The sequence below is a fragment of the Dipodomys ordii genome, unplaced genomic scaffold (genome assembly GCF_000151885.1).
Source record: "Dipodomys ordii isolate 6190 unplaced genomic scaffold, Dord_2.0 Scaffold122, whole genome shotgun sequence".
NCBI lineage: Eukaryota > Metazoa > Chordata > Mammalia > Rodentia > Heteromyidae > Dipodomys > Dipodomys ordii.
The window spans coordinates 1,609,526-1,635,587 of record NW_012267338.1 but is presented as its reverse complement, the minus strand read 5'-3'; the positions used below and the strand labels follow the sequence as shown (position 1 = coordinate 1,635,587).

Genomic DNA, 26,062 nt, shown 5'->3' with positions numbered 1-26,062 from the left:
GAGAGGGGGGAGGGGGGAGGGAGAGAGAGGGAGAGAATATGTCACACCCAGAAAGTCTAATCCTTCCTGGGAGAAAGAACTGGAAAAAATTAACTGTCTTTTTGCAGGCTGGGGTGGAGAGGGTGGACTTTGCTTTCACTCCAACTCTCCCGAGCCTCCTTCAATCTGCTTTCTAAGACGTGAGGATCCCTGTAATTTACCAGCTTTAATGGGCACATTAAGAAAACCATAAACTTAACTTTTTGGTAGGTTGTGGAAGAGATCTGTTTCAATCAGTTGAAACAGAAATCCTGAATTCCCTTTCCAATCGCGTGGGCTGAGACGTCTGCTGGTTCCAAAAAATTCTTGGAAAAACAGGGGAGGGGGGCATGGAAATCCACTACTGGAAAGCATAACTAAAGGGCTAAGTTTGAAAAAATGTAAACAGGAAATTATTGGAGGAGTTAGCAGACATGTGCTCTTTAACATCCATAAAGTACTTTCATCTGCTTTCCTTTGGTTTTAACTTTGGGGGATACTTTCTTTGCATTTTACTGATGTAGGTTTGTTTGAAAAATGAATTTGAATGTAGTCCATTTAAAACAATGGAAAAGCTCTGGGTACCAGTAGCTTATGCTACTCAGGAGGCTGAGATCTGAAGATCACAGTTTGAAGCCAGCTCAGGCAGGAAAGTCCATGAGACTATGATCTCCAAGTAACTACCAAAAATCTGGAAGTGGAGCTATGGCTCAAGTGTAGGGTACTACTCTTACACTCAAAAAAGCTAAAGGATAGTGCTCAGGGCTTCTGTTCAAACCCCAGGCTGGCATAAAAACAAATTAGTCTTTTAGACTAACAACAGTGATTGAGTTCTTCTCTTGACAGTTGCTACAACAAGCAAAATCACCCTCCATTGCCTCTTAAGGTTTGTTGACTTACCCTGGGTAAACAGACTTGCCAGCATGGTTTCTGTCAGTGAGTACTGCCTGCTTCCACTGTAGGGCAGAATTTGAAACAGTTCTTTAAATATCAGAGGTGGCCGCTTCCTGGAAGTCATCTGCCCCATCCTCCCCCCACTTCCAGGTACCCTCCAGGTGGTATCCCCTGGCATCTGGAGTGTGAGTGTCTGTGTGTGTGTGTGTATCAGAAAGGAGAAAGTGAAAGATGATTGGCTGGAACTGAGATCAGTGTTGAAAATGAGTCTGAGCATCAAGGTAATGTTTTGGCACAATGGTTCTGAGCTGCAAGGGATCTGGAGGGGCTATGAGCCCCAGGGGAAATCCTCTAACTTCCTCAGGTCCTGTAGGAGCTGAGCATGAAGTGGAACTTAGTAATTGCTAGCAAATATCAGGATGATTCCTAGCATGGAGATGAGACTGAACTCTAAAGACTGAAGTGCTCTTGCAAACAGGTCGTGTTGGAATGCCAGGAGAAGTCCTGCAGTGGGCATGGACGGTCACTGCATCTGTGCTGAGCCCAGCCTAGATTTTCCATGTGTGAAAGATACAAAAATGTCCACTTTTAAAACGCCACTCAATAAAATATTATCAATTTGATATTTCTCATGGAAAAGGCTATTCCAAATCAAGTCTTCACTTTTAAATTAATGTCTATCCTTTGGAGCTAGTGGGGCTTATGACTTCAGGATATGAGTTAGATTACAGGTGTTACACTTTATCCCCTGGACTTCCCCCACAATGAAGCTGAGGATGTTTGGTGGAAACATCCAATCTCTTCCTTGAAAGCATATGCTGAAGTCTGTCTCAAACTGAGCATTTACAAACAGCAAAAGTCAATATTTTATGATACCTAGAGTTGCAGGAGGCTGGCATCTTTCCCTCTGAGTCAGCACCTCATCATACCCTGAGCCTAAAACAAGGAGCAGAATACCAAGTGAAACAATCTGCTTGGAATTCTCCAGGAGACAAATGCAAATACAGCAGGATTTTGACCAAATAGAGGATCATGTTTTTAAAAAAATTTGGACTGTCAAATATCAGCCCAACAGAGGATCTTCAGAAAGTTCACATTCAAGGCAACATTCTGAGATGGCAGGAAGGGAGGCACTCTAGCTTTTCTCTTTACCCAGAGAACTGTCAGGGTCAGCTTTGTGCTGTCCAAAGAGCAGGACATGGGGGCAGGGGGTGAGTGAAGAAAAGACAGCAGAGAGAAAAAAGGAGCTAGCCCCTGCTTTGGTAATCAAACTCTGGGTTTAATAGAGAGGATTAGGAAATTTTCTGGGATGCCTTAGAAGAATAAGACCCGTGTAATTATTGGACAAACCTTGAGATGGAAAGAAGAAGCTGCTACTTGCATAAGTGAAATTAAATTTTCTGGCACTGCTTGTCTCAGTGATGACTTCCACCTGCTAGCTCCTGTGACAGTGCAACCTTTCAGTACTGGGAATGATGCTAGCCACCAGATACACTGCTCAGTGTATGTCAGGCACTGTTCTAAACACAGATCCCACCTCATTCATTCCTCAGAACAAGCTTATTAGGTAGAGACTATTACCCCTGTTTTGCATGTGAGGAAATCTGAGGCCTGGAGAGGCTAAGGGAATTGCTAGGGGTTGCATAGCTAAATAGTAGATGTTAATGGGATTTCTCCTTAGAATTCCAAGACACCATAGTGCCTAGGGTCAGGCTCTGCCAGGGTCCATGCATAGTTTCTGATTTGGAAAGCTATGGCTCTGGTTCCTGCGTTGTTCCAGGTCTATCATCTAACTCTTAGTGTCTTTAAGGTTGCTGCATGTTAAACACAGAGCTGTATTTGTTTGCGTTGTGCTGAAACATGCTCAGAGAGAAGGCATGGTGAGGGTAGGGTTAAAACCTGAGAGCTGCTGAGCCGCCCTGGGGGAAGGAGGAGCTGAAAGGGAGCAGGGAGCTTTGTGGGGCTCTGGGGATTAGCGCAGTTAAGACAAGAAGCAGGAAAAGCAGAGTGTGAGGCCAAGGGATGTGGTGAGTGGCTTCAGGTGTGGGAACCAGGGAGGGAGACAGAATGGCCTGGGTCAGGTGGAGCCGCTGAGGGCAAGCCCTGCTAAGCATGAATCCCAAGGACCAAATGACCTCAGGGGGACTCAGACACACAGACAGACCACAGACCGACCAGACACAGAGACACACATATACACACACCTTCCAGTGCATTCATGCATGCACACATTCACACACATACCAAAAAAAAAAAAAAAACAACCCACACACATTCTCAAAAAAATACAGGAACAAAAATCCAAACAGGCAGAGAGCGGGTAAATGGAACATCCTTTCTTTCTACCATTCCAAACCCCAAGAAGCCAGAAGAGGGAAGGTCTTGGCTGGGATGAGCTCAGTCCCATAAAGAAACAATGTGGCTTGCAGTTTGCACCTCCCTCAGCGGTTGGCAGAGAAAGGTGTGGAAAGGTGTGGGGCTGTTGTTTGGGTGGATCTGCACAATCCCAACGCCTAGGCTGCCCACTGCGCTTTGGATTTGAGTGATCACAGCTGGCATTTCTAGAACCTATATCATGTTTTAATATCTGCAATGTCTTGGGCCTCTTTATTTTGGCTTGGTTATTTCTTTGTTATGTCTACTTTAAGCTTATTGTTCCCTATGTGCTTTTGCATTAAGGTTTGCAAGGCCCTAATCTGGCTGCTCCGTGTCTGCTGACTCCCATTCCTGAAGGAATGGGCACTAAGGGAAGAACGTGGCATGGCCAATCCCACTGCCAAGTTACAGTCACATGCTCCAGTGTCCAGTACTTTGCCAGTACAACCTGTCTTAACATCACAAATTAGGCTTTGGGAGCAGAGGGAGCAGGGAGGAGAGCTCATGACTGAACCTCAGGGTGACCAACAGCTGGGGATGGGGAAAGCCTGGCATCAGGGATCAGCTTCCAAGAATTGCATGAGGCACCAAAACCTCAGGAAGGGTGTAAGCCAGCAAACCAGCCAGGCCACACCAGTAACTAGGAAAAGACAACTGAAGGGCAGAAGTGATTGTTAGTGAGAAAGAACAGGCAAGTGGATGGGACTTTATTAAAAGTCAGAGAACCGCCAGGTTCCAGGGATGGCAGGACTAGCTCACCTTATTGAAACTTTTTGTGTTCTGTTTTAGCTTCAACTTCCAACCCAATGGCTGGACAGGAGCCCCCCAAAAGCCTGATAGGAAATCCCTGCCTAATAGGAAAAGCCTGCATTAGGAAATCCCACTGGCAGACATAGCTTTGGACTTTCATTCTTCTACAATTTAAAAACAAATTTTCTGGGCCCTCGGGATTTCCTTGAATTCTTGAGATTTCTTCATTACTTAACAGGTTGATTTCTTGTATTTCACCCAGTGTTTCTATGGTTCTGCATTAGGAGAATTTTCAAGTTCCCAAGTATATCAGATTACTGGAAATGTTGATTTTTTTTCTCCCTACCATTCTGGAGAGTAATTTGGAAATATTTAGTACACAGATAATGTTCTAAGTGTATAATTCTAACACCTTACTCCAAGTACACTCACAAATGTGCAGCAAAGAGACACAGCAAATAATGTTAATTGCAGAAATGTTTGGAAAAAATGGAGAAACAAATGAAGCAAGTTAAATATTCATTAACAGAAGAAGAAAACTCATGCAGTAATAAGATTATACATGGCAGTTCAAATGAATTAACTAGAGCTACATGTATCCAAAGGTGTGACTCTCAAAAGTAATATCAGACCAAAGAGCCAGCTAAAGATTAATGATGCACAAGTTGGGTGTTCCAAGCTACTCAGGGGGCTGAGGCAAGAGGTTCACTTGAGCCCAGGAATTTGGGGCCAGTCTGAGCCACATATCAAGATCTTCGTTTCAAACTATTCACCACCACCCCCAGACAAAATACCCAAAGCAAGACTATGTGAAGAATAACTGCATTTAAAGTTTTAAAAACATCTAAACTATGCTATGGGACACAGACTTGTGAAAAGTAGGGCAATGATACTTATTAAGAGTAAAGGAGAGGGGCTGGGAAGGTGGCTCAGTGGTAGAATGCTTGCCTTGCATGCATGAGGCCCTGGGTTCAATTCCTTAATACCACATAAGCAAAAAGAAAAAAGCCGGAAGTGGTGCTGTGGCTCAAGTAGTAGAGCTCTAGCCTTGAGCTGAAGAGCTGAGGGACAGCACCCAGGCCCAGAGTTCAGGCCCCATGACTGGACCCCCCCAAAAAACAAAAAACAACAACAAAAAAAGAGTAAAGGAGAGAAAGACAAAGGGGTTTGATGGGGACTTCAACTGTATTTCTCTTTGCTAATGCTAGGCTAAAATGGGATACCAGTACACAGAAGGTTGTCAGATGGCCAAAAACACAGATAAGAGTAAGCTACTTGGGAAGTAAAGGTAGAAGGATCAAGGTCTAAAGCTGGTCCAGACAAAAAATCATCTCAACAAACAAGAAAGGTATGATGAGTTGTATCTGTAATCCCAGTTCAGGAGTGGAAGATAAAAGAACCACAGTCCAAAGCCAGCATAGGCAAAAATGTGAATGTTTATCTGAAAAAAATAACCTAAAAAAGCAAAAAAGGCTACAGTTGTAGCTCAAGTGCTTGCCCAACAAGTGCTAAAAGCCCCAAGTTCAAACTCCAGTACTGCTAAATAAATAAAATCAGTAAGGAGTGTTATAATGAATGGAAATTAAAATAATGTCCACTTGGCTATCATTTATTTCTCAACCAACATATAGATTTACTAGAGTTTCATTTGAGAAGCTTTAAAAACATTCTTCTGAGCCTGGGGCCTGTAGCTCAGAGACAGATTGTGTGTTTAGTATGAGCAGGGCCCTGGGTTCCACCCCTCTACCCCCCCCCCATCAAAATAACAACAAAATTGTTAGAGGCCACACCCCAGATTATCTTCAAATAGCTAATGCACAGTATGTGGAAAACATGCAGACAACAGATGTGACTAACCATCAACCATAGCTAAGTTGGTACAATTTATACCAGGACCAGCAGCATCAGCACAATGTGAGAACTTTAGAAATGCCAGCTCTTGGGCCCTCCTTAGACATGCTATGTAAGAAGCTCTGGGAGTCTTTTGGGGCTGTGCTTCTGAAGGTGGTTCCTATGTTTGAAGACTACAGGCTTAAACCTTGAAGCTGCTCTATCAGTGGAACATCATTTGCAGATGCAGGCTGTAAGCCTCAGTGTGCATGTCTCTCACACAGACTTATGAAGAAAGGTGCGACTGCCACTGTCCTTTCTTAATACATCCTAGACAGAATCTTCCAGGGGCTCCGGCCATTGGATTCGGCCTCTAGGCAAGCCTTTGGCTGATCTCTGATTCTTCTCAAGTTCTCTGAGAAGACATACAGAGAACAAGAACAGAAGATGAATTGGGGCATCCCAGGAGAGGGCCAGAAGTGGAAGGGTATGAGGGATTCAACCTTGGCTGGGCCCTGCAGTCATCTGAAGAGCTGAATGAGAAAGGTGTTGAAGCCTGGGCCCTGCGCCACTTAGTGATGTGACACTTTTGAGGTGTGGTCTGAGCATCAGGAGTGTGAGAAGGTGCCCAGATAATATAGAGGTTCAGTAAGGCACAGGACCTCTGCTCTCTGGCTTGCTTCTCTTCTCCAGCAAACATTAGCCATGCTCTTTGCCACACACTCATGCGGGAGAAAGAAAAGTAGGCCTCCTGCTAGGGTTTGGCTTCTTGACCACCCTGAAATCCACAGAACAGAACAGGAGAGATGTATTTTGTGTCACTCTCTGAATTTCAAGACTTTACATAACATGGGCATGGAGCCTGCAGATACAAAAGCAGGGGGTCTGATGGAGAAGTAACACACATCATGATATTCTGAGTCTGTTCACATTCTCTTACCGTCTGATCTCACATAGTATTAGTAGCGTAACAGTCTGTCCATCAGCATCAATTATTTTCCCACCCAATTTTATAGCTCAGTGGTAGAGCATGGATCTAGCACACATAAAGCCCTTTGTTCTCTCCCCAGCATCAGAAAAACAAACAAATGAACAAACACATTATTCCTTCCTAGGCCTTGGCACAAAAACCAAGCCAAGCCAAGCCAAACTTCTATTTCAGACATTCATTTGCTCCACCTTCAGAAAAGAGAAGTTCGCTGGCTTGCTTCACTGAAAAGCAAAGTCATTTCCAGTCTGTGATGATGCGCAGCGCAGTGATCAAGTGGCTACAAGTGGCTCAGCTGTGGAACTACCCAGCCTCACCACATCTTCCCCATTTAGGAGGATACCCTTCCCCCACACCAGGTGTGAAAACTAGAAAGCCACACGCGTTTGCACAAATATTGTCAACAAACATTTATAATGGACTGCACACCGTGGCAGCTTCCTAACTGGCAATTTTAATTTTTTCTTTATAATTTTTAATTTGCTATCGCCATGAAAACATAAAAACAATACCTATGTATGGAAACCAATGTGATGTTTCAATATATGTATATATTGTGCAGTGTTTCAATCAGGCTAAACACAACTTTCTCCTCAAATGCTATCCTTTCCTTATGAAGATAGCATTCAAAATCCTTTGTAGCTTTTTGATAAGCATGTCATTGTGTTATCTGTAGTACCCAGTATCTGGTGATTTGGGGCTTGTCAGGTGAGGTATTAGAGTTAGTGTCATCACGACCTCTCTCACTAATGCTGAAAAGCTGAGCAGACAGGGAGATGATAAAATGGAGAATTCCTGGAGGGAATCTGTGGTGGGGTCACTTGAGATAACCTTGGCTGGGCTAGGAAAGTCAGCTTCTGTTACACCTGCAGCCTGTGACATTCACCAGGTGCGTGTCACAGGCAGATGTGAGGCTGACTCTGCAGGGCCTTTTTCGATTCCTAGTCATTGTCTTCAGGATTTCTTCTAGCCTGCTCTTTGCTTGCTAATGTCTCTCCTTTCCTCTCCCCCTCCCTGGTCCCCGCCCCCACCCCACCTTTGCTAGTTTGGTCCCCAGCCCCACCCTTCATGCCTTGAGCGTGTCCAAATTTTGATTCGAAGATAACAGCCACAAATGGGTAAGTTGTGCCTCGCAGATGACCTTCCTGGGGGACAGCAAAGAAACAGATGGTCGAGAGACCGAGGGTGGAGTAAAGAAAACACCACACACCTGGCAAGTGCAGGCCCTCCAGGGCTCAGAAAGCACCTTCACAAGGCACTTGTTTGCACACTAACACTATAGGAGCGGCAGATCAGAAGGCCTACCTTTTAAGGCCTACCTTTCAGTCTTTTAGGAAACAGAAGGTTCTGGAAGGGAAAGTGCTCTTCCAGCCCCGGCGTGAGGGAAGGCAGCAGCAGGTCTTCCGAACCCCTTTCTTCCGTCTGTCCTACCAGGGTTCTTTCTGTCCAGAGTCCCAGAGGCCAGCACAGGCGATGCCCCTGCGCGTTCTCACCGACTCCTATCCGTGTTCACTTTTGAACGAGTCGGGTGCTCCCACGTGGCAGTGAGGAGAAATTAGGTTCCTCTGGCTACGCAGTTAGACCAGGACCAGCTCCAACATGGAGGAAAAGTGACTCAGCTTAAAAAACACAAAACAAAAAAGACAACAAACAAACAACCAGTCCCGCTCCCATCAAGAGCGCATGCGCTCTTTGTGGCTCTAGATCCCACCTTGGTCCCGCCCCGCCTCCAGCCTCCAGCCTCCAGCCAATCAGGAGTCTTTTCCATGCCTGTGTAGATGGGGGATCCAATCATAGGGCTGCTTCTGTGTTTGTGGCCCCAAGCAGGAGAACCAATCATGAGACTCCTCGTGGCACATAGCTATCCCTTGACCAATCAGAAGCATAACCTTGGGGAAAAGGACGGGGGGGGGGTGGTTTGAGGTGGTGGGGAGGGCTATATAGAGAACAGGCCCTGCTGGGGACTGTGGTCTTCAGCGCCCGGTCAGTTTTGCTGGTTTTTTGCTTTCAAGTCTGTCTGCTTCAGCGACTTTATGGTCCTTTAATTCTTTAATTGGTGGAGAAAATGAACCTGAACCTTAGACATCATCACTGGCGTTGATCTCGAGATTTGAGATGTTGTCTTTACCCAGAATGCATTCCAGGTTTACCACAGATACCATCCTGGACTATGACGGCCCTTAGCAAGCATTTCTTAGGAAAGGCTAGAGCCCAGGAGGGTTACATGAGGCGAACACAGTGGTTTTAAGGCCGTGTACGTAGGGTTAAAAAGTGCTGTTGGCTAAGCTGTGGGAAGAGCTGCTGCTGTATCTGGGGATAGGCTCTCCAAGCCGCCTTCTGCTGACTCCACCGACAGCTCTCCTTTTGTGACCTTTGCATCCTTTCTGGTTCCACCTGGGTTTTTGTCTACCTGTGAATTCCTTCCTCAGTCTCGCTTGTGTTGCCTAGGTGACCCACTCCTGCTTCTAACTTGAATTCTCAGCCCATCCTCGTTTGCCAGCCCTCCTTTCTAGAACGTTTCATTTCTTCCTGCACAGACTCTTGGGGCTGACCCCTAGTGATTTCAACCTCCATGGGTGCCATGGGAGTCTCATTAAGGGATAAAGAAAAATAAAATGAAAGAATTTAAATAGTTCCTAGAAAACCAGTGCAAATGATGCTTAATACAGAACATGTATCTTCACGCCACAACCTGTGACCAGCCTTGTCTCATCATGAAAATGAATACCCTCCCCTCCCCCGAAAGGACCCTTCTTTCCCTTTCTCTTTCATTCCTGATTGTTGAAGTCTTCATTATTCTTGCTAGCTTGTGTCCTCTATTTTCTCTTCTCTGGGGCTGTCGGTGGAGCAAGGACTCAGTAATAAATGTTCTACCAGGAATTTCACTCGCCTCCCTTGGAGAGATGCTGTGAAGGCTCCTGGGTTTATGGCAGCTTTGCTTGCAGGGCATCTGGGGTGAAGAGCCTGAGCAAAAGCCTGAGCAATGCCAGGTTTTCTGGGAACCATTCCCACCCTTGGCTTCAATCCAGAAGCTACCTCTTGTACCAAGGTGGCTGAAGGTTCAAGACCATGGGCTCCTCTCTCTTGCTTACCACATTCTGGCTATGCTTTATAAAGTATTATATACCTTCCAGTTTGGCAGGAAAGTAGAAGGTGAGGGTAATAGCTTGGGATCCCATAACAGCTCTCAAGGTCCACATTTTAGTTCTGTGATCTTGAGAAACTTCTCTTTGTCTATCCAAAAACACACAGGGAACAAAGTGGGAAAATACAGGCAAACACTGCATGAGGTTGAGAATCTTAGTACTGCAGGTTCATCTTTTTGAGAATTTACTAACAGCATCCTCCACAGCAGAACGAGGCAGAAGAAAGAAAAGCAGGGGCAAAGGCAGAGCTCTCTAATAGAGGGTAAGCTGAGAATGTGTGAGGCCCTGCGTTAATCCCTAGCATCCAAAAAACCAGGATAAATAATAAAAGAGGAATCTGAGTGTTCCAGGAACTCTTGCGCACTGACCTCCAGAAACAAAGGTCACCACCACCAAAGACATTGTGCGCTTCTACCCAGCCACCCCCTCATTCACTGGAGGGGAGTTTTGGTCTGCTCTCAGTAGTTCTGCAAGCAGGATGACTTTAACAGGGTTGTCCTGGTGGACAAATGTCTTTCCCTGTCCAGGATGATTGGTGATCTAGTGAAGGTTTTATACTCATGTGACTACATTATTGACTTATTTCAAGGCCTTAAAAATAAGGAGGTATGGGACAAAGTCTGTCAATCGAAAAGGATTGATCAATAAATGGTAGATATGTTTGCTTTGATCATAAGTTTGGCTTTTAATCATGGTTTTGTAATTGGCAACAGATTCTGATAGAGAATCAATTCCATTCACCAAAATGATTATCAAATGGATTCCCTGGTCCTGTGGGAGACTGAAATGTTCATCTATATAACCAAAATCACGAGGCTGTGACTGTCCCAGTCAGTTCAGTGGCCACACAATACCACAGTCTGGGAGGTTTAAGCAACAGATACTTCTAGAAGTTAAAAAATCTAGGTGCTCTTCAGACTTGAATACAGTGAGGGCTCTCTTTCTGGCCATCTTTCTGCATCCTTAATTAGAATAGAGAGGGGAACTTGGTTTTGACCCCTTAGAAGGCCACCAACCTCATCAAGGGACCTTATCTTTCAGTTCTGTCGCATCAGAGAATAGGGCTCAACACAGGAACAGAACTGGAAAAAACAATGACCATTTTTTTTATTTCTTTAACCTGAATCTAGGGGATTTGTTATTACATAATCACAAAGACAGATAAAATGCAGAGGTAGGTCTGCAGTGCCCAGTCTAGTCATTCTAGGGAGATATGGCTTAATCAGTACTGACAAAGGGGAGTATGGTTTACAACAGCTGACTCCTCCATTTGCTTCACACTGTTCACCTTAGGAGGAACTTCTATGTTCCTTACCTTATTTGGTATGACTTCTGTTGCCTGAATAGATGTGAACTTTTCCTCAGTAAGGAGGGACCCTCAACCACATTACCATAGCCACTATCTGGCCAGGTGATCACAGGTGTTTTCCAATAGTCAGCTAAACAGTGGTCCTTCCCTATTTATTTTTTCTCTCTATATGTATAAATATATATGTACATGTATACATAGATGTATACATCTATGAATACATATATGAATATATGGGCTATATACATATACACACATATGCACATATATGTATATATGTGTGTATATATGTAAATATACCCCATACACACACATACACATACATATGGGCCTGGACGCTGTCCCTGAGCTCTTTTTGCTCTACCACTTTGAGTCACAGTTCCACTTCTTGTTTTTTGGTGGTTAATTGGAGGTAAGAGTCTCATGGGATTTTCCTGCCTGGGCTTGCTTTGAACCGTGATCCTCATATCTCAGCCTCTTGAGTAGCTAGGATTAAAGGCATGAGCCACCAGCACCGACTTTTGGCATATGTTTTAATTGTACAAAGGGGTTTCGTGGTGATGTTTCCATACATGTACTTTGATCAGATTTACCCCCTCTATCCTGTGGTGTTTTTCTTTTTAAAAAATGCCATCTGAAGTTAAAATGGAATAATCTTGTTTATGCAAGACAGTTGAATTAGGGGCCGTTCCACAGATGCATTTCATTAAGTCACTGTAAATACTGGTGGAATTTTTTTCATTCTCCAGTGGTATTTTTATTTAGAACCAGGAGGGTTTGTCAGGTAACTCCAGGGGCAGACAGTGCTGTGCACAGTGAAGAGAAACCCAACATCAAACTCACGCCATCACACCAACATCAAAGCATTCTTTTCCATTCATGAGCACACAGGAAGGTAAGGAGGGGGCACAGAAATGGAGGGACAAAGGATGACCAAATGCAGCAGTGGTACTCATATAGCCCCTATGTTGAAAATGAACCATACACTTGGATGTGGGGATGGGAAGGGAAAAACTGGGAGAAGGTGAGGGAAGGGGTGACATTGTCCAAAAAGAAATGTACTCATCACCTGAGTTATGTAATTGCAACTCCTCTGTGCATCACCTTGATAATAATGATGAACAATTAAAATTAAAATAGGACACACAGGCCAGGCATTTTGGCTCATATCTGCAATCCCGGCCATTTCAAAGGCAAAGATCAGGAGGACAGAGGTTCACCCCAGCCCAGGCAAACATACAAGATCATATCTGAAAAATAACTCCAGTAAAAACGACTGGGTGACCTGGCTCAAGTGATAGTACCTGCCTAGCAAGAGTGAGGCTGAGTTCAAACACCAAACCTACAAAAAAAAAAAAGTAGGACACACAGTTCATTCCTGTACATTTATTTTTATTTCCTTGTTTATGCTGGCATTGAACTCAGTAAGCTTTCTTTCCACCCTGTTGCTTTATATTTATATGTATCACGTGGCAAGAACTATGCTTTCAGTATGTATAGATTTAAACTTATTCAGAAACTTTATTTAAAAACAGAAAAAACTCCAGTACCCTATAAGCGATAACAGGAATATTCCACAACTTGGGAAATCACTTTTGATATGACAGTGTTTCCAGTGTCCTCTGCTTAAGCAGGTCCAAAATGTCTGGTCAAGGCCAAACCATCTGCCTTTTTGGGAATTTTATTTCTGGGCTCTGACTCTGTGTTCAATAATATACTGTCAGCTTGAGCTCCATTTATGTTAAATCAATACTCGGTGTCACACTGAGCTAAAAGGCCAAGTGCCCTGGATCAAGTTTATCACTGAATGCATCTAGGATAAATTTAAAAATCACTGGAACCATAACACACTAGCTGTGTCTCCATGGCGATGACAACTTCGTGGGTGATTCCACAGGTACTAAAGAGGATTCAGAGCAGTCGGGAGACACACTTCCAGAAGAAAAAACAACCAGCCAAGAGACCGTATTAACTACCTTCACCACAGTGACCACAGACCTGTTAACTGAAGAGACAAACTCCACATACCCGCCTGATGCTGAAAATCAGTTAGAGTTTCTATTGATGGTGTTGATTCCCTTGATTTTGTTGGTCCTTCTCCTTGTATCTGTGGTCCTCCTTGCAATGTATTTTAAAAGGAAGAGAACAAAGCAAGGTAAGTATTCGTCTTATTCTTGTTTTTTGGATAAATGTCCACACACGTCCAGAAACAATCACAAATACTTTTTATTTTTCACAGAACCTTCCAGCCAAGGATCTCAAAGTGCTTTGCAGACATGTGAGTGTTATCTTGACATTTGTTTGTGAAGTAGCTGGGGATGAGATTGAAGGGCTGAAATGTTTTAAAATTAAGCAACATGGTTGGCTTAATGTAGATAGCAACTTGTAATATATGTCAAGGAACATTTCCCAGAAGTTAATAAGAGACTCACTATCAAGTCTCTCACAAGAGACTTGGCTCAGTGTCCTTTACACCTGCTCACAGGGTACCTGTGGCTTTGAGGTGGCCTTGCCCAGCAAGCCTTGTCCCTTGTCCCCACACCAGGCCAGTCCTCAGCAGGAGTGGTAAAGGCTGCTTACACAGCCAGCAGCGGAGGCAGCTGTGGGCCTCCCTTTCACCATGGCTGGCAGAAGTGACACAGAACAAGTAGGAAATACTTGTTTCTGTACTGCTCAAAATTTCAGGGTGACCTAGGAACAGAAGTCACATGGGAGCTCCCTTATAAGCTAAAGATAAAAACAAGAGTCAACTGAGTTGCCTAGACTCCTCTTGTCCTTTCTATTTTCCTGTTGAGAGTCTCAGTGTGTTGCCTAGGGCAACCTTGAACTCAACGAGGTAATAACAGAATGATTGATTGATTGATTGATTGATGCTGGTCCTGGGGTTTGAACTCAAGGCCTGGGTGCTGTCTCTGAGCTGCTTCTGCTTAAGGCTAGTGCCCTTCCACTTGAGCCACAGCACCACTTCCAGCCCTTTTTGAGTAGTTTATTGGAGTTGAGAGTTTCATGGACTTTCCTGCTTGGGTTGGCTTTGAACCACAATCCTCACATCTCAGCTTCCTGAATAGGTAAGATTATAGGGTTTTTTTTTATTTATTTAAAGAACACCTTTTACTCTCAGAGGTACAAACACATTTGTACATTATCCTTGCTACATTTTAAGAAAATACAACATAGAAAATGGATTGGAAATTATGATTATTATTATTATTTTGGTGCTTGGGCTGGAACATGGGTCCTCAAGTTAATCTCGTGGATTGACCATCAAGCTACCCACCTGTATCCCCTAAATTATCTTTAGTCTTTCCATGTTCAGGAAAAGGGGGAAAAAAACCCAAAACCTGGGCTGGGAAGTTGGCTCAGTGGTAGAGTGCTTGCCTTGCATGCATGAGGCCCTGGGTTCCATTCCTCAGCACCACATAAGCAAAAAGAAAAAAGCTGGAAGTGGCGCTGTGGCTCAAGTGGTAGAGTGCTAGCCTTGAGCTGAAGAGCTGAGGGACAGTGCCCAAGCCCAGAGGTCAGGCCCCACGACCGGACCCAAAAAAAAAAAAACAACCCAAAACCTTGTGTAGTTGAACATTCTGCTCTCCTCCTTACTGGAACTGCAGACATGAAACTTGCAGTTGGTGGTATTTAACATTTCCTAAGTGTTTTCATGTGCTGGGTGTCTGAAAGAACTGCAGAGAAAACAGTTGGCAGGAAATCATTGCTCAAAACAGACTGGCTGCACGACGCCTAGCTATGCTTAGTACATGTCTGGGGAGACAGCCTATGTGCACTTGCCAGCAGAGAGCCAGAGCCTCCCGCCCCAGCTCCGACCCCAACCCAGCCCAACAATCCTGGCCAGGAGCGGGGTGACAGTGTCATCAGGCAAAGGAGAGGGATGAGAGGCTATGAAACAGAAGGACCGGAAGAGGCAAATGGAATCAGGTCGGGAGGGGGCTGCATAGAGCCGCGTTTGCCCCAAGTTGCCAAGGGAGTAGGTGGCAGTTAAAACCATGTGGGCCAGGTGGAGCGGAGTGGCGGGGCCTGATTGCTGAGGACAAGTAATTGGTCTCCCTCCTGGCTTAATGCTCTGCTCTGTGCGCTCTCCCGGATGTTTCTCTGTTGCCATGGTGGCTGGGCCAGGGGGTAATGGCCTTGGAGCAGGGGAGACGAGGCCACAGAAGGCTTTTTGCTCTTTTTTAATACTGATTACAGGAGCTCCCATTTGGTACATCTGGAGCACTTGGGTAATGGGCTTTTAAACTTCCATCATCTGCATGCGAGCTAGCTCCCGCTCACCTCCAAGCCTGCGGAGACTCAGATTATAGAGATAAATTCATGCTCACTGCAGTGGGGTTGTACAGCCGCTTGCTCTCTGGGAAATCAGGGGTGGGGAGGGTGAGGAGGAGAGAACGACAACAGGAGGATCTTTATGAGTCACCTGTAGGGAGGTCTAATTGTGTAGGGGCTTTGTTTATAGTAAAATTCCTTAAGGACATAGCCTATAAGTTTTAGATTAAAGCTATAATACATATACACATATGTGTGTGTATATATATATGTATATAATATATATTATATATACATGTATATATATTATATATGCATGTAATATATATTATATATATAATAGACCTCCCTCGGGCTTCTACCTTCAGTCTAAGTTGGTGAGGATTCAAGCAGCTTCAGAAATTGCTGGATTCCCCTCAGGTAGGGGAAGAAGGTGCTGTTTATAGCCCTCCCCCCATCCCCCCAAGGAGAGCAGTGATGGCAGGAAGTTGTGCCCAGCTCTCCTGGACTAGCAGCGATGCTCAGATGTCAATAGCTGTCACCTCATAAAGGGTTCAGGAGTCCTGTGGTATTCGCTCACTAGATGTCCACTGCGCCACTTCCCCAGGTATGTGTGCCCTCCCAGTAAATGTAACAGCTGGAGCCAGGGCACCAGGCTCTCATTCTTTCCACATGAGTCTGATTTGCAGGAGAGTTATTTTGTCAACGGCTACCTGACTCATTCTCCAGCCAACAACAGCAGGTTGTTGGAAGATTTCATTATTAAAATAACAATAACACGGAGTCCCCAAAAGACTGTATTTAACCCCAGGGCTGGACCATTGAGATGAATACCAGCTCATTTATTTAATAAATATTTACAAGGCATGTGCCAGGGATGGTGTTAGCAAGGAAGGGGGTTGGGTAGGGCACAGCAGGCAGCACAGACATGGTCCCTGACCTCTGGGAAATATGGACCAGTGGGAGCCAGCAAATGAACACCATCACACATGGGCTGATCAGTGAGAAATCCTGGCCAATACTCTGAAGGAAGCAAGCAAGCTGGGGAACAATGGAAAAGAAGTCTTCCTTGAATGGAGGGTGGAGAATTGAAGACGAGACCCGGGGATTGTTTCTGCTGGTCCTGGAGCTTGAACTCAAAGCTTGGATACTGTCTCTTAGCTTTTGTGCTCAAGACTAGTGTTCTACCACCTGAGCCATAGCTCCACTTCCAGCATTTTGGTAGTTAGTTGGAGATAAAAATCTCACAGACTTTCCTGCCCAAGCTGGCTTTGAACCACAGTCCTTGGATCTCAGCCTCCTGAGTAGCTAGGATTATAGGCGTGAGTCACTGCTGTCCAGCCATTTTAGAACTATTTGTTGGAGCCAAAGCTAAAGTTCTCTGGTGTAACCTTTTCACTCCTTACCTCCTCCTGCGGATGTGCAGTGCTCTCAGACCACTCCACCCAAATCTACACAGACGTTTCAATATGGCAGTCTGTACCTGGACCTTAATTCTTACCCAAAATGTGATTCGCTTAAGCTATTGCATTCTCTTTGCAAAGGAGGTTTCAAGTTGCAGAGGAACACAGCTAACATGACCTTTGCATTGATTCCTTTTTAGATGAACTGGGAAGTGAAACCCTGAAAGTGTAAGTCCTACCTCCCACCTCCCACCCTGCTCCCTGTTTCCTGGGTTCCTGGGACTCTGAGTCGCTGGGGTCACTGGCTAGCTGAGTGATGGAAAAGCATAGTTAGGGTCCTCCAGTCTTTTTCTGTCTGTTACCAATGCCTAGTGCATAGTAGTTAAAAGTAGTTAAATATTCTGTCCCTGGATGTGTGTGTGTGTGTGTGTGTGTGTGTGTGTGTGTGTGTGTGTGTGTGTGTGTGTAAAGTTGGTTTCTATATAATGGTTAGAACTTTGATAACCAGGAAAGATACTTGAGCTGTTGTAGAAAGATTGCACTGTGTGAACCAGCAAGAGAAAAGAGAATAAGGGAGAGACAAAAAGGGAGGGACAGAAGAGAGGAGGGGGAGGAGGAAGTGGGGAGGAGTTGAGATTCATGGAAGACTCCACCCGATATGTTCTAGGGTAATGCCACCCTTGCCCTTCCAATAGCCTCAGATTTAGAAACTGCCCACATCCTTTCCCCAGTGAACCTCCTGGGCTGCGTTCACAGTGGATGGTCGCTCCTCTCCTACCCCATTGTCACTAACTCCCTCTGTCTGCTGCCTGGAAACCCAGAGCCCTGGAGGACTGAGGCTGAGGGAGGTTGAGGGAGGGGTTTTCTGAAAGCAACAGCTCCGTGCCCTCTACTTAGAAAAACCTGTGAATGGAAAGAAGATGTGACCAAGGTTGCCTGTTGACCGTGGCCTCTTGATCTGGGGCACTGATCAAAAACCCCAAGGAAAGAGAAGTGAAATTAAGCAAGGCTAAAATGCTAAGTGTGGCAACTCCCCTGAGTGGCCTAGCAGTCTTCACTTCAGACCTCGAGGGCTGCATGTCCTGGGGGTCCCTTTTCACCCATATGGCTGGCTCGGGGACTAGTTTGGAATCAACAATAGAGGTGGGTTTGTGGTAGTGTCTACTTTGCCTCCTATTAGAGGCGGATACTCTTCTGAGTAGGGCAACTCCCCACTTCCCTTACAGGCTAGCCAGTTTTGTCAGATACTAAGTCAAGTTCAATTTCCTCCCAGTCAACATTCTAGAGTCCCCAAGTGAAGTTCGGCACTTAAAAAAAAAAAAAGGAAACAAAAACAAAGCAAAAAACAAGCCTTTTTGTCCTTTGTGTAGGCCTATTTTTGAGGAGGATACACCCTCGGTCATGGAAATTGAGATGGAAGAGCTCGATAAGTGGATGCACACCATGAATAGAAGTGGTGAGTGGAAACCGAAAGCATTTTGCTTTCCTCCATAGTAATCCAAGGCTGCAACAATGCTGTAAGTAAATTCCTCAATAAAGGAATTTACTGGACGGAGCCCAGTTCACATTCCACTTAGTGCGTACTGACAATAACCTTAGGCCTGCCTGGTCCTTATATATCCACGTTAGGTGTTGCCATTTCTTTTTTTGTCCAAGTTGTTGAAATGACCATTTTATTAAAAAAAAAAAAAAGCAAAAAGTGGTTTCTTTTTCTCTTCCTTCCTTTTTCCTTTCCTTCCCTTCCACTTCCCTTTCCCCTCCCTTCCTTCCCTTTCTTCCTTTTCTACATTGTTCTAGGGCTCAAGCTCAGCACTTTTTGCATGCTAGCCAAGAGCTCTACTTCTGAACTTCATTCCTAGCCTGGATCTTTTGAGTTTTTTCTTTGCAAGGAAATCTGAGGCCAAATTTTCTGGATAAAACATCTGATATTACCATATATATTATAGAATTTAGTGATCTATTGTTTTAATCTGCATAAGGATTTATGCTATCCAATATAATATATGTATATAGATATAATATAATAGATAGATACTAACCCTGTATGGCTATTTAAATTAATCAAATGAAAATAGAATTTAGATTTAGCTGTGTGTTTAGGGCTTCTATTCAATGGTTACTATATTAGACATTTTCATCACTGTAGGAAGTTCTGTTGGGCAGGGCTGATGTAGATTGAAATATAAGTATTCTCACATAATGATTTCCAATTGATAGCTGGCAGTAATAGTAGTATATATCGCACTACTTTCCATTAAATCAATGGTTGGTCTTTAAAATAATGACATCTGTATTTTCTTTAAAAATCAATACGTTGTTTTTCATGTGAATATATTTATATTTTTCACATTTATCTTAGATAGTCTAAGAAACATTTAGGCTCAAAACTCTCAAGTGCAACTTTCTCAGATTCACATTTTTGTATTAGAAGAATGATACTGTGCACTTGTCAAGATGCACTTTCCTAAAGATTAGAACCTCACAATGAATTTGTGCAATCTCCTATTTATTTTTCATAGTGAGGGAAAATGCATTTAAAGATAAGGCAAGTCACTGAGTTAGGGCTTAGAGTTGCATGTCATTATTTCTAGTTGTCATATTCATGCATAGTAGAAATCAGAGAATGATAAAAAGTGGTAAGAAGAGACAAATTCATCCAAAGACAATCTTTTGATATATTTCCTTTAGAGCCTGAGATTTTGTGTAACGCAAATCCACGATCTTGTCATGCTCACCAAAGCCAGGAAAATCACAGAAGGCATTTCTATTTGGCAAGGAATGCAGAGAGCTGCTTTGACATCTAGGGGATAGACCCAATAGAACTTTTCATTCCTTAAAAACAACAGGTGGTGTGAGCGAGGAGAACGCAGCTTCCTGTGAGATGGTCGCTCCCAGCTTCCCATTTCTCTTTGTGTGGCCTGACACTCCAGGACCTCAGAGGCAGACATATTTCTCCCAGCGTCTGGCCTGAAAGAAGCAGATTCTGTCTTCAAAGCAATGCTGGGCTTCCAGGGGGACTGGACCAGCATGCAGTGATAAATTGTGCCCTTCCCAGGGGGTGTGGGGGGTAAGCATAGGCAAGCTGAAGTCTTGTACCTGCATTGCTAGTGCTCGCTCCATTTCCAGAACCTTGCCGTTATGAATCTTTTAACCTCTAGAAATCTCCAGTGAGGCTCTTTCTGTGCAGGTCACCAGAGGCCAGAGAAAGTCAATGCTCAATAATGTCTGTTTTGTGGACAGAAAAGAGAATTTCAGTGACTAATGGTAAGTTTGCTTTTATTCTGTCCTAGCTGACTGTGAATATTTACCTACTCTGAAGGAAGAAAAGGAATCAAACCACAACCCCAGGTACTTTTAATTTCTGCCACAGATTCTCTGAGGATGGTGGGAAGAGGCTGGAAATCATTACAGAAATCACTCTGCCCATTTTTCCACATCAATTTAATACAGCAATTTACATGGAGGTATGTTTGTATCGGCTGGAGAAGAGTAAGTGTGCATTGTAGGTGCAAAATAAGTATCCTAGTAGCTCTTTGTATTTAGAAGTAAATTAATATTGGTATTTCCTTGTCTCTTCCAAAGAGACAAGTTGGCTTGTTTTAGTCATAGACTTTTCAATGATAACAAACGATTTGTTTACCTTGGATAGATGGATGTTTGGTAAGGAAACAGATGGAAATGATGGTTTCAAAGAGTGTAATTGTAAATAAGAATAAAAAGTAAATGCTAAAAGAACAAAAATAATCATCAAAACTGTAACCCACCTGGATGGAATTATTATAGGGGAAAAAAATTAAATGAAATCCCAAACTACATTTTCCATTCTACCACTAGGTGGCTCTGCTTGATAGAAAATTTCAGTGCATTGGGGCTTGGCTGTAATTTATTAGCATTCCATAATCTTGTTTCACTTGTATTATCTTTTGTGAGGCTAGGAATGGCCATGTTTAGGGGGTTTTGTTTGGTCAGAATTGTTTGGTCGCAAGCCTGAAGGAAACAGGAAAGATGATTTAGCAAGTTGAGGACCTGCTCTGTCAAGCAGCACTGCGAGAGAGGAGTTACTTAGTAGTTACTGGCAGGGATGTGACATTGAGGAGCAGAGAACCTGAACCTGTGATGGGAATCTTACACTGCTGTGAGAACAGATAGAGGAGGGTTTGCAAGTAGGAAAAACATCCTCCACCTCCTCTTCTGTGATCATGAGAGTTATGTGTCAGTCATCTTAAAGGTTCCCAGAATGCAGTACGGTCATCAGGCAGCCCCTGAGACCCATTGCTGCCTCAAAGACTGGTTATGAGACAGCGGAATGGAGCAGTCAGATGCTCACCCTTGGACCCTTTGTCTGCCTCGTTCCTGAGCCTCACGGAAGAGCCGACACCCCCCCCCCTTTCTCTCTGTATAACAACATCATAGACAGCAACTCAGGCAAGCCTCAGTTTTGATGAGAAGCCTCTATCTCATTGACGACTTAAATCAGTGTTGGTCCTCTGGTTTTTTGTTTTGTTTTATTTTTGGTTTGTCGGCAGAGGGGCTTGAACTCAGGGCCTGGGTGCTGTCCCTGAGCTTCTTCACTCAGGTTAGTACTAGCTCTACCACTTTAAGCCACAGCTCTACTTCTGTTTTTTCGGGCTGGTGGTTAGTTGGAGATAAGAGTTTCACAGGTTTTCCTGCCCCGGCTGGCTTTGAACCAAGATTCTCAGATCTCACCCTCCTGAGTAGCTAGGATTACAGGCATGAGCCACCAGCACCCAGCATCTCTGGGTTTTTTTAATGTTAAGATCTAACACTAGTGCAGAAAAGATTTGATCCCATTTAAGTGAGTACAAAGAATTCCCTATATCCTCCAGCTCTGCACATGCATAGTCTCCCCTGTTATCGGCATCCCCTACCACAGTGTCACCTTTTTACAATCAATAAACCTGCATTGATGTGTCATTAGTACCCAGACTCCCACTGGTATTCACCTTGGAGACTCATCTGTCCTCTGTCGCTTAAGCAGTGTGCAGGTGAATTTAATGCTTCAGAAAGTAGGTAACGGTCACTGAAGATTGAATTTAGTGACAACGTACTTAGCCATCCTCCTTATGAACACAGACTTCCAGAATCCATTTACAGAGATCATCTCTTTTGGGTATCTAACATGAAACCTCTGGCTGACAGTAAGTCCCCTTCACCATGGGAGAAAGAGAGAGTCTGATGATCATGCCATACAAGACTTGATCTCCACACCATTCCTTTGTTACAGATGTCCAGTCTTTCAGAACTTCTTGTGTATATTCTATCAGTTCTCCCTGTCTCATTGAACGGAAGGTTGTTGCTATTCTTTTGGTTTGGTAGCTGTTTTGAATCAGGATCTTACTATGTAACCCTGGCTGGTCTTGTACTTGAGATTCTCCTACCTCAGCCTCCAGTGTACTGGGATTACAGGTATCTACCACCATCCAGTTTAAAATTATGTTTTACTATCATATATTAATTGTATAATATAATAGGTTCCATTGTGACATCTCCATACATGCACATAGAATAATTTTCTTTGATCATACTACCTCTCCTATTACTCTCTTATGCCCCCTTCCTCTTGAATGGACATTTTTCTTAAGTTATAGACTCTAAAATCCAACCCAAGATTTCTTCATTGGTCCTGGGGCTAGAAGTCAGGGCCTTGCCCATGCTAGGCAAGCATTCTACCATTGAGCACACCCTCCACTGGCACCCCACTTCAAGAAGGACCAGATGAAAACAATAGGCCAAGAGAGCAAGGGACTGTGGGGGAGGAGACAATTCTCTATTCTTATTTTTCACCTTAGCATGTTTTTTCCCACAATCCCTGTTAGGCAGCCGGCATGGGACAAAGGAATAGTATTCTCAGGGGTGGGAGGAGGACAGTGGGAGAAATCTGTCCTAGCGTTGAAGAGAATTTCATCACTGACATTGCCAACAGATGATGAGAACCAAAAGAGAAAATCCATTTAGTTTGGTTTATGATTGATTGTTTAAGTTCTCCATAGAAACTTTATTGTCTCACTCCGCCCTCCAACACCCTCCTAAATGTCACTCGATATGGCACAAACAAGGAAGAGAGAGCTGCCTTTTATCCAGGCTCCCCACAGGCCAGGCGGCCTCTTCCTTTTCCCTTGAGGCATTTCTAGTTAGAAACTTTCTGGAACACTTGGTATTTCTCTCTATACTCTGATAAATAAGCACAAACAAACAGTCATGATGACTAGCAAGCTTTCATCTTCTTCCCCTTTCTATTCCTTGGCCACATTGATGGTTTACAGTGAGGAATAATGTTGGGAAAGAAGGAGTTTGATTATATTATATGATATTCTGGTGGTTTTAGGATTCTGTATGGTATGGTATTAGTAATAATAATACTAACAACAACAATAAGCCATTCACATAATGTTTTCTATAATCTAGATGCCCATGTACTACTACCTAAGAAATTAAGTCAGAGAAGGTATGAAAGACCATACTTATTTTTAAAGGACAGTAATTATATTATTTGTCCTGTCATTCATGTTTCTTAGTTCAACAGCATTTTATAAATGGGTTTCTTTAATATTTCTCCAGAAAACTCCAAGCTAGTTTAATAGAGCATTTAGAAGCAATTTCTTCCCTATTTTTGTCTTCTTTTATGTGTGTAGATGTGTGTGTGTCAAAAGTTATATCTGATATAGTTTTTCAAAAGGTATTATTGAACACCTACTAGGTGCCTGACCCTGTCAAAACAACCATTATAAGAGAAATAATCCACCTGAAAAGAGACATTAAGTGACTGGTTTGAGTCGGCATGGCAGATTTGTAATAGCTCCAATCTAGAGTGTCTTATAAAATTACATTTTCTTTTCCTTACTTAGTTAAAGCAAAAGAGATATTGCATACACTAAGGAAAAATTCTAGATTAAAAACCCTAACACTTAGTATCAAGGAAGTGAACCACCAGGTGGTAGACACATGACAGAATTTGGTGAATGAATGAAGTGTCTCCTATCCAGTGCCATTACTGACAAGAAAACAGCAATTTTGTCTAAATTGGCTGTTGTTGTTTGGACTTTCTGTTCAGGCAAATCTCTGTGGCCACATCAACCCCCCTTTGTTTGTTTGTTTGTTTTTAGTTTCTTTTCCCCTTGTTCCCTTCCTAATCCCTCAAAAGTCAAGTATACTTGAAATCAAGAAATATTAAGTGACAATCTTTCCTTCCCCTTACCCCCCCCAAAAAAAATCTAGACTTGTTCTCATGAGAGATACAAAGTAACACTTTATAATCCCACAGAATGATAACCTCGAATAACATTGTTAAATGTAGGTATGTGGGCACTTGTATTTGTGCCTCTGTGGGCACACGCCCATGCCAGGAGTGAGGGAAGGTGTGCTTTACTGTAAAAAAACACAGCATTGCTTGAAAAGTGGTCCAGATCATGTCTTCACTATGGGCATGATATATGTGCCTTGGACTAACTAGTAAGCCTGGCTCTGTTGTTTGCCAGATACGTGATCTCTAGAACTCCACCCAGGCCAGTCCTCTTGTGGGTAGGTAGGAGAAGGGACAGTATAATGATGACTTAATTGTTTCGTGACTTCGTGCCCCAACACTGAGTTTGAGAGCATCGTGACATGAGAAAGGTTTAGCGCAGGCTTATTGTCTTCTTTGGAGGCAGGCTGCATTAGCTACGGTCACATAAAGAGGGATTGTTGCAAGATAGACTGGCCAGGAGAGCAGATGACATATCTGATCCCTGTGCAACAAAGACACAGTCATGACACAAGGGCTTGGAGTGGAATCTGTTCTGATTCAGTGGGGAGCAAGCCAATTAAGTGTCTTCTTAAGGCTCCTATGGTGATGCTTTTAAGTCAGTGCAATTTGTTTTTATGATTAGTCAGCCTGTTGATAATGTATAGGGTTTTGGGAAAGATGTTCCACGGTCTTAATGTATCCCTGCAACACTTCTAGACAAATTACTCATTAATGCCTCTGTCATAGATAAGTTGCTAAAACTACACTCGTTCACATGGAGACAAACCTTAGAGGTTTGAAGGGAAGAGCCCTTCATTTTATTTGTTGCAATTCAGTGGCAGTTTGCCAAGGTATTTTTTTTTTTGAAACAGGAACTCTAGGATTTGCTAGAGTTAGAATTGTCTGGGCTTTTTTGATCATTTCACAGAGATGATACACAACCGCAGACAGCAGAGAACACATCTCATGAAACAAAAGAATGAGAGACAATGCCTCCAGGCTCAGGTGGTGGGCCACATCCCAGGCTGCTGACTCTCCAGCCTGGCAGCCCCCGGGGACAACTACCCTTGGGGGTGACCTAATGTCCCACCAATGCTGAGGGAACTTGGATCCAAAGGGGGACAGTGTCATTGGGCTGATGAGGGTCCTCAAATGGTCCTGCCTGCCTGCCTGCCTGCCTTCCTCCCTCCCTCCCTGCTTCTTTCCTTCCCTCCTTCTACTTCTTCCTTCCTCTCCCACCCTCCCTCCCTCTCTCTCCTTCTCTTGCCTTTCCTTTCCTTTCCCTTCCTCCCTTCCCTTCCCTTCCCTCCCTTTCCTTCCTTCCTTCCTTCCTTCCTTCCTTCCTTCCTTCCTTGGCCTTGTGTATTAACATACACAAGTGCTTTACCACCCAGAAAACCCTCCCTGGAAGATAATTTCTTAAAGCCTTTGAATATCTGAAACAGTGTTCAAGCTAGTGTTTTGCTCACAACTATTTGCTAGTATAAAGTCTGCAAAGTAAAAATCACTAACTCTTGTGTCTCTCTGTCCAGTCTGTAGCATTGGGTTCTATCTATGTTTTCTCCTTTATTCTATATGTGTGTAGGTACTAGGGGTGGAACCTAGGGTTGATTCATACTAGGAAAGGCCTTTCCCGCTAAGCTACACCCCACTCCTTGTTTTTCTTTTACAACAACCCTGAAAAGCACATGGTATTACTAGGTATGCTTTGTAGATGAAGTGACACAAGAGCACTAAGGCTGCTGGGCATGGGTGGCTCATGCCTGTAATCCTAGCTACACAAGAGGCTGAGATCTGAGGATCTGGGTTGGAAGCCAGCGCTGGCAGGAA

At 43.8% G+C, this 26,062-nt stretch overlaps 1 protein-coding gene across 1 annotated transcript in view; it reads left to right on the top strand.

The window, feature by feature from the left end:
• The window catches only part of Tmem154 (transmembrane protein 154), a 67,572-nt gene that overhangs the window by 37,897 nt on the left and 3,613 nt on the right, over positions 1–26,062 (top strand). Inside the window, exons 6-12 of the mRNA XM_013029712.1 lie at positions 108–168; positions 1,508–1,511; positions 13,207–13,466; positions 13,551–13,589; positions 17,190–17,217; positions 18,360–18,445; positions 20,280–20,337. Of these exons, the coding sequence (XP_012885166.1) occupies positions 108–168; positions 1,508–1,511; positions 13,207–13,466; positions 13,551–13,589; positions 17,190–17,217; positions 18,360–18,445; positions 20,280–20,337 (536 nt within the window). The remainder of the gene's footprint in view (positions 1–107; positions 169–1,507; positions 1,512–13,206; positions 13,467–13,550; positions 13,590–17,189; positions 17,218–18,359; positions 18,446–20,279; positions 20,338–26,062) is intronic.